Consider the following 10,599-nt stretch of genomic DNA (forward strand, 5'->3'; position numbering starts at 1 on the left):
TCTGAGCATGGGATGCTGTTCCTTGTTTGTCCAAAGCCTCTTTCCTCATCACCCAGTGACACTATCGAATTCTGTTTGAACAGCTACTGCACTGCCTTCCTCTTATGAAAGCTCAGCCTCTGCTAGATATATATGAGAGGAAGTCATTATCAATAACAACCTCAAAATTAAAAGCATGGCATAGGAATAATATTGCTTTACAAATGGGCTCCTCGCCCAGAGGGATTGTACAGGCCAGTGTGTAATGATGTTAAGGAGCATACATCTGTGGAAATGAATTATTCCGGTCTTGGAAGACAGGCTGTGAAATTCCAAAACTGGAGCTAGAAGAGCCGGTTTGCATTGTACTTAGAGCAGAGTGGACCTCAGCTGATGCCGTTATCTGATTCAGAGGCTGAGAGGGTTTTCTGAATGCCATATGGTAACTGGGGGGTGATACTTTGCCACGATGAGAGTGGCCTGCAGAAGCACAGTGCTTTGCTCTCACACTTTGTCATATTGATAAAGCAGTTTGGGGATTTTAATCCCTACCTCCATACCTTAAAATTTGCTCCAAGCAAATTCTTCAGGTTCTTTCCTTCCTATCGTATTGTTCAAGCCCTATCTGCTTTCGGGAATGGTATGATTTACTTGCGGCGTGTCTTCTATTAAATCATGACACTGTTACAACCTGGTCAGGTTCAGGGCGGTATAAAAAGGTAACAGACCATTTGTTCCCTTAGTAACCCTTATGAAAAATTAGGAACCACCATCACAGTGTTCAGAGGTACAGCAGGGCAGCATATATAGCTGCGTTCATGGTGCACAAGAGGCAGCTGAGTCCTGCGGGCTGTCTCAGAGGTGGCTCAGCTCTGCAGTTGTTGTCAGGAATAAAAATTAATGGAAACTTATTTCGTCTTTACAGACGATGGCAAATCATACCGTGAATGCATCCTGCACTGGCGGGGAAAAGACAGCTATATTTTTTTCATAAGGTGTTTTGAAAGCAGGTCAAAACAGCAATTGCCAACGTACGAATGACTAAAGAAATTTAAGTGTAATGTCTTGACTAAAAGCATGAATGTTTTTCACTGAAAATTTGGGACAGCAATTATAAGAATAGTTATATAGCAATTATAAAAATAGTTATAAAACTATTTCCAATAGCTGTAACCAACCACACACATATTGCAAATGCAGTGTATTGTCTCCTCTCACACAAGTGACTCTTTAAACACACTGACATTTAAGTTTAATTCTGATCCAGCGGAAGGCAAAGAGGGTAAATAGTTTCAAATGAAAAGTGTAGAACAAATTCTGAAGAGTTGAAACACTTCAAGTCATTGTGTTTTTTTTTACAAAATGAAACATTGTGGTTTAAAACAATGTTTTTGTTTTCAAGTTGACTTGAATTTCCTAAACACTTCAAGTTGTTTTATTTACAAAGTGAAACATTGTGTTTTAAAACCATGGTTTTGTTTTCAAGTTGACTTGAAGTTTTAAAAGGATAAATAACAACACACTGAAGAACAGCAACATGCAAGAAACTTGTCAGCCAGCCTAAAATGCACTGTTTTTCTTTTGCAGAAAAAGTAAAGCAACATTGTAGTATTCTAGTGAGAGCTCTCCAGGACCCACGGCTATTCTGCTACCTGACCCGTGAAGCCAGCTGCGGCAGAAAGCCCACTGACAGGGGTCTTCCCAGTCAATATTTTAGTATGGTTGAGGCACTGTGACTCCACGGGTGGTTAAAAAATGCCAAAGGGAGACTAAGTTTCTGGGCAGATCTGTCGTGATCGTTGCTGAGTGACATGACCACAAAATCAATGTAGATGACAAGTGTTCTGACTTCCAGTGCTGCTTCGTGGGCATCTTGAGAGCAGTAGCAGCATCACTCACAGTGCCTACTTAATGAATTGGTCACAGAGATTACTTTAGGGAATTAGTTCTCGTTTGCCGTATCTGAAAGGGACACTTGTCAAGATCAGCTGGCCCAAATTTGACCTGCAATAAAAGGGAAGAGAGAAAGGTGGAAAATCTGTTTGCAAAGTGAATCCATTTTCGCTTTCACTGCCTTTCTGCTTCCCACGGTAGCAACAAAACATTAGAGCCATCCTGCTGACAGAATAGGCCTGGGCTGTTGTTGGCCAGACCTCTTGCCCTTACCCTCCTGATCCTGAATTGAACGTCGTGTATAAAGCAAGGCTGCTGCAATGTAGGGGAGCCGTGGAGATTCAGACCCCTACTTCCATGTGCGTGCAGAGTCAGCTGGGTTATGATGAAGAATTTGGCTGATTCAATTAGAGAACATTGCAGAGTCCTTTTTTTTTTTTTTTTGGCTCTGTAAGCCATCGCTCCGTGCGGTGACACAGTCTGCATATCCTACAAGACTTTCTGGCAGATAATTTGAAGAGGCTCTCTTCTCTTCCAACGTTACCCTTCCGCTGCTATTCACTGACAATTAACCAAACCTGATTTATCAGTAGCTGTCCTGCAAACCTCCCTCCGTACCTACAGTGTCCAGCATTGCTGTTGTCTGGGCATAGAGACAGCGGTGCTTGTTACCTCGCTCTGGGTCCTCACTGGTTTTCATTACCTCTTTTCCCCACCACCGTTAAATAAACCACGAGAGACAGGCCGGATGCCTGATTAGTCCAGTCACTAAATGAAGTTTTAGTAAACTCTTAGGAAAGGATAGGCATGCATATTTCTGGCTTAGAGTCTGTGTGATAAAAAGTGGTTTAATGATTAGAAGTAATTTACCTCATCCTGTCCCTGTGAGAGTGTAGGCAAACAGCAGCTTTTTTGCACCTCAATTTCTCCACCTTTACAGAGAACATAGTAAAATGTCCTGGCTGTAAATATAGGACAAAAAGAAGTAGCCACAACATAAGACATCCTGAACTCAATCATGATTTTCATGGGAGAACAAAGGAAGGGTGAAATTACTAAATGGAGTTTTCATGCATTCATCATCTTGTTTGGGTTGTCGTGTTGGTTTGTTTTGCATTCTGCATGTAAATAAGTTTTCTGCACGAAGGACCTTGCAGAACTGTTACAGAAACTGCTTATATAATTACGGGGAAGAGAGAGAGGTCTCAAGTCCTCCCTTTCCTGAGCTGAATTGTCCTCCAGAGGTGGACGTTGGCAGGCTACTCATCTTAGGTGCCTCTGCAGTCACTACGAATGCCTTTGCGAGGGGCCTAAAGCTACATGGTGTGAGCTTGGTGCTCAGGTTCTGCCTGGTAGAGACATGGCAATTGAGTCCAAGATCTTTAAATCATAAGGTCCTTTTTCAGTGCCTATGAGCTTTCACATGCCTGGAGAGCATTCAGATAAATTAAAATCCCATTACTCTCCTCTGGCATAAAAATCAAAGTGAATCAAGCCCAGACATGTCCTCCTCTAAAGGAGACAAGCACAAATAATTGGAGGACCATGCTCCTACCTTCTAATATTCCTTTTCAAGTTGGAGGAATATTGACTTTTTGGAGGTTACGATGTTCTTTGGTCTAATTAACGCAAAGGGACTAATAAATTTTATAACTATCCAAATGCTGATGCTAATCTACAGACATGTATTGCTTAATTAGAGTGATAGAACTTAAAATTTTCATAACTACTCCTTGCCATCCTAACTTATATCAGCCTGTCGCTGTACCTCTGAGGCCATCAGCTCTTTCTCTGTACTCTTGTAGCGTAGGTGAAGCTCAGCTGAAGGAGCAGAGTATGTATTATGTAGCTTTATGTGCATCCAGTAAAAGGGGAAAAGTCACCCTGCATACAGTAGTGTGTGAAAACAAGGACAGAGAAGTGAAATCACTTCCAGTGATATCTGTGTCTGAACTGCAGAGAGCCTTGCAAATACGGCTAACGTACAGTCAGCAGCCACATGACATTTTGCCAGCAGATAATCACTGAGCTCTGTGGCATTTAAATGAGGAGAGTTAATTTTAGGCTGATGAAAAATGTTGTCTTGACAGCCCCAGGGGTTGGGATATCTCTGCCCACTGAGAAAGTCCAGACCGTGTAGCAGTACTGAGAGATTCAGCTCTACTGTTGATGTGATCAAATCGAAGCCTGTGGCAATTTCTTGGGTTGGTAGAGCATGTTTGGTGGTCCCCTTGCCCTCTCCCATTAAACCTCCAGTAAAGGTACTGGCTATGATGGTATGTTTGACAAAAATATGCATCCTCCAACAGTTGGAGAGAGACTGCTGGTTCATCTCTGGACAACCAAACAGCTGCAAATGCAGTTAGATTTGGCCAGTGATAATGAAGTTTGATTTTAACTGGTAACCTAAGGGTATACAAGACCTGGAAATCAGGAGCAATCTCCCCTTTTCCTAGCAGCATCTGCTCCAGTTGCATAATCAGCGGCACTGCAAGCAGTGAAACGTTCCGAAATCTGCAACTCCCATTGAGTACGCTGCAGAAAAACCAGGCTCCTTACTGAGTGAGCCATCAAATAACTGCTTTTTGTCAGCACGTATTAACATTCCTTTGTCTTTGGGGAAATGCAAGCCGGCTTGATCCCAACTGATTTTGACGACAGAAAAGTGCCTTATTGGTAGAGCTCCCTGACACCTATTTTACACACCAGTCTTTCCTCAGTGACTCTCTCTGTTCTCGAATGTAATGAAACAGCTGGTTTAATACACATAGCAATATATTTTGTATCTTTTCATCTACTGGAAACCAGAAACGAGCCATTTAGGAAGGCATCTATGGCTGCCTTAAACAGGAACATGCACAAACTCTGTTATTGATCTGTGATGTAGTGACTCCAGCCAACAGACAAAAAAATCCGCCTCTTACGATTCTGCTATAATGAAATTATCGTTAAAACTATGAAATGTTTATTGCAGAACTTGAAACGAGGAGACGGTCCTCTGGTCTCCAGCTTTCTAAAAAGCCTGGAACTGGTTCCAGCTTTATTGAAAACTTGGTGCATCTACTTATAACTTTGTACAAACTTTTTTCTGGTTTCAATTAAAACTGAGCTTTGTTTGCAACTGAAAGCTAAGCTGCTGAATTAAGAGTTGAGAAAGCTGTAACTAACACTTGAAAGCTGAAGATTTCACATATCATTTCACATTTTCCACAGTTGACAGATTGTACAAATGTATATCAAACATACTTTTTCATTTTTAAACCAGATTGTTTAGGAGAAAATTAAACTTCTAATGGTCTTACTATCCGGTAAATATGATACACTTGAAAAATAAAAATCTATATGACTTTATTTTTAAATAAGTTTTGAAGCACATCTACTTAGACTGACAAAGGGGAAATGAGGATATTCTTTTGGCATGAAGCTTATTTAAATGAAATGCCCAAGTCACCAAATACCACTTCTCTGTAACTATACCAAATATCTGTACCATTTAACCAATATGTGTAGTTACACCTACTTTAAGAAAAGGATTAACAGCCTTTATCAGGGCCGTAAGTACAATGATTATTTTCTAAGGTAATTGGGGGTTTGAAATTTCCCTCGATTTCTTGTGCTCTCTGAAATGTCAGCGCTCCAGGGCTGCACAAGACAGCGCTCCTGCGGGGAAGCAGAGCAGCAGTGGCAAAGTCGGCGTGGTACGCGATGGGTAGGAGCATGCCGCATAATGATTCACTGCACCCAAGATGTCCCATGGACTTCGATAAGCAAGGCTTGTGAAATGAAACTGCTGATTTTTGCAGAGAGCCCACAGCCGTGTACGACAGATGTTAGTCTAGCAATTACTCAGCCCCACCGCAAGCTGAAACTTAGATATTCAGAGCACAGAGGGCACAGTGCACATTGTATGCAAGTGGAAAGTGGCTGCATCCATGTGCTCTTAAGTAAGGTTTATTGTTTCCACACCTCTTCTGTCATCTTTTTGCAGTTACGGAGGCAATAATTAGCTAGGGACATTACAGATGCATTAATTAACCAGGCTGGAGAGCACAGGGCAGCCTGCAAAGCAGGCTCTTAATGGAAATTGAAGCAGAGACAATGCCGTTGTTTACTGGGTAATGTAGGAGTTGCCAAGCAGTATGTCCCCATGCAATTAAAACACCACTGCACATGTGCTAAAAAGGAATATTTGAATGGGATTATGGAGCAATTACAAGTTGTCTTATTGTGCTGGCTCTGTGTACCCCTGGGGTTACAGAAAGCAGCTACTGCAGGAAGCTGGCAGTGCGCAGTATTTGGTTGCTGAAAGCTTTCTATTGTTCCTTCCTTAATTGAATACTTACAGCAGGAGATAACTATGATTGTGTCTCTGGGGTTCAGGTTCACTGTCAGGTACTCCCCCCAGGGAAAGAGCTATTTCGGGCCCTGATTATAAGGCAGGAGTTCCCTTAGGATGCTTCAGGCCCCCACATTTAGCAGGGACACCCCCTCTTGGCCTTGGGGACCAAAGCTACACGCTACCTTTATGCAGCACTCGGAAAGCCATGATAAGAATCAGCCAGTTCACTCACAGGACCTAATTCTGGGAGCCCGAGTGGTCTCTTCTCCTGTTTTATTTGCTGGGCTTTGAAAGCCTCAGAGCTTGGAGGAGGCACTTGAAGGCCTTTGTGATTTCTGGTGCAAAACCAGTGCTGTCTAAAGGAAAAAGGGCTAGTTTATTTTAACTGTCTCCTTACCATACACACACATGCTGCCGGTTGTCTAGCGTTCTGGCCTCCCAGCATGAGGGAGCATCAGAAAATGGCATTAGCCCTGCATTACTGACCCCCAAAGCAGCCTGTAATAAAAGCCCTTGCCCAGGGAGGTCAGGGGTGTGATTAAGTGTCAGTGCCACAGCGCTCCTAAGAAAAACTGTAGCGGGACTCAGAAATTCACAGGACTCCATGAGCTGCCTGCATGGCGAGCTGCTCTTCGCTAGCTGATATAAGGGAGTGAAGGTTAACCAGCTTTTACCTGGTAAAAAACCTGAGGAGGCCAGAGCAGGTGACGCTGCACATTGCAGCGTCACCCGAAGCATACAGTCAGGCGTGGTCTCCACGCTGTTTTTTACCTGTAAAGCAAAAGCTGATAGTTTCCTGAGGAGGTGCTGTACCTCAGTAGAGCCTTTCCTGACGGCAACACTTGGGGTAATTTTCGTAGCAGCCTCTGCGTTCCCTGGTTCCTTCTGGTCCAGGAAGCGGGCACGCCAGATCACTGTGACTAACCCTGCTTGTTCCTGCCCACAAGCAAATACTCCTGCAGATCTTCTTGGGGGAAGAATTGGCTTTTCAGTCTGCGAAAGAAAACTGGAAATCTCTCAAAGCATTGCATGTGTCACTGTCCCTCTTTTCCCCCTTTCAAGAACCAAAAGCAACCATAGACTCCTGGCCTGATAGCTTTAAGCTAAGGAAAGTGGTAAGAGACAAGTAAAGCTTTCCGGGGAACTGGCTTGTGGGGGTGTCTTTTAATGGACTGTAGCAGTTATGAGAACAAAATATTCAGCTTTTCACAAAGGTGCCTTTTTTTTAAGGAAAGGAGTTTTCTGATTACTCTGAGATTTCAGTCACTTAGCTGAGCTCACGTGGTGAGAATACATGATATGCTCTTCCCTGAAGCATCTGACGCGGATATTTTTCCCCCTATGCATTCCTTTAGATTTCTGTCTGTGTACTTTGGGCTGCAGGAGTTAGACTTGGAAGTATTGGCCAGGAACCGGATCAAGTGCATGTTTTGAATGTCTTCCAGTCAGGCCTATCTCGCAGCCTCCAAAAGAGAACAGTGGGAGGACTTTGTGAGGTCAGCTTTTGCAAATTTCACCATTCCAAAATCATAACATAATTAGGACAAACAACAGACAAATATTTGGTAGAGAAGTCAGCCTTGACATTGGCAGGTGATTCCAAGAGAATTTGTTCGCAGTCATGCCAATGCTGAACGCTTATCCCTGCTCTGCAAAGCTGCTCTTTAAACTTCTTCAAAGTAAATATATAACCTCTGATCCTTGGGGCTGAGAAGCAGCTTGACAAAAATCGGTTTCATACTGCCCATACTGTTTGTTCAATCCAAAATCCATGAATACGTGCAATTCAATATGCTTTTATGAGCTTGACTGTCTGGTGTTGTGGGTTTTGGTTCTGCCAAGCCAGTACAGTTGGATTGAACACTCCAGAGGTATTTAAAAGCCGGCTTGCCATATAAATCACTAGGATTTGTGGCCCTCTCCACCTTTCGGGCTATAAAACTTAGTGTCTTAACCGAAATGCAGGAGGGAATTGCCGATGCTGCTGTAGATGAAGAGGGCTGGGGGGAGCGCAGGGCGGTGGTTCATTCTGCTCGGGGGCTGCGTGGGCCAGGGTTTGAGGTGCGTTGGCAGGGTTGGATGTCGTTCTAGCACGATTCACCAGAAGCGCTGTTAATATCAGCCGCGCAAGCAACACCTCGGCAGAGCAATGTGAGGACAGAGAGGAGCTGCTTAGTGGTACCAGACTTCAAACCCATAAGCGCGAGGTTCAGGAAACAGTCTGAAGACGTGGCGATGAATCCATCCCTTTGAGTGCTCAGCTTTTTCATGATAGAGGCTTTTGTGAGGCTTATTAAGCGAAGACCTTTTCTGTGTCCCATCAGAGCAATCAGGTATGGAGATAACATGAAAGCGCTTTTAAATGAAAGAAGTGGTTGGGTGAGCATGTAAGGAAGCTTTGCATTTAACATCCCTCTGTTTCTACCCAGGGATGACTTGCCAGGCTCGCAGCTCCTACATGGACACTGAGGTGCTGTGGGGACATCGCTTCACTCCCGTCCTCACCCTGGAGAAGGATTTTTACGAAGTCGACTATAACAGCTTCCATAGCACTTACGAGACCAACACTCCCGTGTGCTGTGCCAAAGAGCTGGCCGAGTCTCGCCGGGAAGGCCAGCTCCTCAGCCACCTCTCCGGTGCCACCCTCCTGAGCGGAGGCAGAGAAGCAGAGACAGCAAAAGAGGAGGAAGAAGAGGAGGAAGGCGGCAGGGAGCCAGCAGGACTGAATGGAGCCAACGGGACAGCAGGAGAGGTGAAAGAAGATATGCCTGTATAACACACGAACTGCTGGGCGGTAGATACCCACATACGGTTACTGGGAGACTGTGGCCTGGCGAGTCAGGAATTGACTGGGAGTCAGAGAGCTGAGATTTATGTCCAGATCTCTGCTGCCTGCTGCTTGATCCTGGCGAGTCACTGCGCAGCACTGTGCCTCAGTTTCCCTCCCCTTTTATCTGTACAGTGAGGTTCTGAGCTTTGCAGTTGTTTGCAAAGCATTTTGATCCCTATAGACAAGGCTCACTAAATATGATCACTGTTAAAATTGAAATTCCCACCACTGGTTGTTTTAAAAGATGTTCAATGGACGTTCAGAACTCTTCCCCCCTTGAGAGCGTATTTAAAAAGTAAAAGTCCAGAATGTCCCATTTCAGTATGAAGAATGTGTTTTCATACCTTCACTTAATTTGTGAGTCAATGTATTGTAGACATTGCTACTGCTAAATTAAAAGAAGAGGAAAAAAACCTCTCTGGTATGTAGTGAAGTGTTTTGCCTTCATGAATTTTATGAATAGATTTTGGCGTTTTCCTCCAGGATCACAGTCGTCGTGATTTATTTCCTGCGAAATGTCCGATATTAACAGGACAACTTTCCCTTCAAACCTTTATCATGTTTGTCCAATATTTTTGACTGTCTTCTCAAACTGAAGTGCTATCTTTGTGTCCTCTTTTCATGGAATCTCTGACACATTTCATAGGCTATCCATGGTCAGAGAAAGTTTAGATCTTGCCCCAGTGAAGGTTTTTTTTCTGGCCTGGATATCCCAGTTTCGGTTCCAGTTGATGATTTAAAACAAAGTAAGCAGCTATCTGAGAGTTTGAAAAGTTCTGGAATTCAGGCAGGTCCCTGGAGTAGGTAGACTGGGTAAGTAACAGTTTGCAAAATTCTCTGCTCTTCTGTAAAGTACATGATTAAAATAAAGATTTAGATGCTGGTGTTCCTATAGCTAATGGGAACGAGCACTGACATAACTGACGCCACCTGGTCGGGCTAGCGCAAGCACGTTAGTTGGTGTCCAAAATTGGGATCAGTTCCCCACTTCTGTCAGCGGCAAGCAAGAGCATCTCTGGAGGTCTCATGCTAACCCGCCAGCAACTTCAAGCGTCTTAGGCATCCTTTGCCCAGCAGCTCAATTAAGATTGCTATTCCTGTGAAGCACCAAATTGAGTTAACAATTTCGGTCTTTACAAAGAGGTAAGCATAGAACCACCCTTCCCCAAAGAGGATTGTCGCATCCAGAAAAGGGGTGAAGAAAACTAGTTTGTGAGATGAAAAATTTCCACAGATTTGAACAACACGGGAAAAAAAAAAAAAGGCTTTGTTGGGGAAAATCTCTTCCCTTACCCCCCAAAATTTGGTGGAAAAAATAAGATACCTGCAGAATTACTTCTTTATCAAAATGGAATGAAGAATATATAATACGCAAGAGTTATTTTCCATATAGGAAGGACTGTACGTGTATCTATGAAATAAATACACATTGTAGTAGGGATGGGCTGAGCTGCACACTAGGGATCTTAAATATGGTTTTGCCTCTTGATATTAATACAAAGACAAGATAAACTGGAAATAGAAAGCAATGGTCTTATTGACATGTAAACAAAGAGGA

At 43.5% G+C, this 10,599-nt stretch overlaps 1 protein-coding gene across 1 annotated transcript in view; it reads left to right on the forward strand.

Moving 5' to 3' along the window:
- Positions 1 to 8,987, forward strand: part of KCNJ5 (potassium inwardly rectifying channel subfamily J member 5) — a gene marked incomplete at its 3' end in the record, with an annotated part of 58,365 nt that extends 49,378 nt beyond the window's left edge. The window contains exon 5 of the mRNA XM_082330609.1: positions 8,641 to 8,987. Coding sequence (XP_082186735.1) covers positions 8,641 to 8,987 — 347 coding nt within the window. The remainder of the gene's footprint in view (positions 1 to 8,640) is intronic.
- Positions 8,988 to 10,599: the final 1,612 nt, after the last annotated feature.

Source organism: Platalea leucorodia (assembly GCF_965183815.1).
Source record: "Platalea leucorodia genome assembly, chromosome: 20".
NCBI lineage: Eukaryota > Metazoa > Chordata > Aves > Pelecaniformes > Threskiornithidae > Platalea > Platalea leucorodia.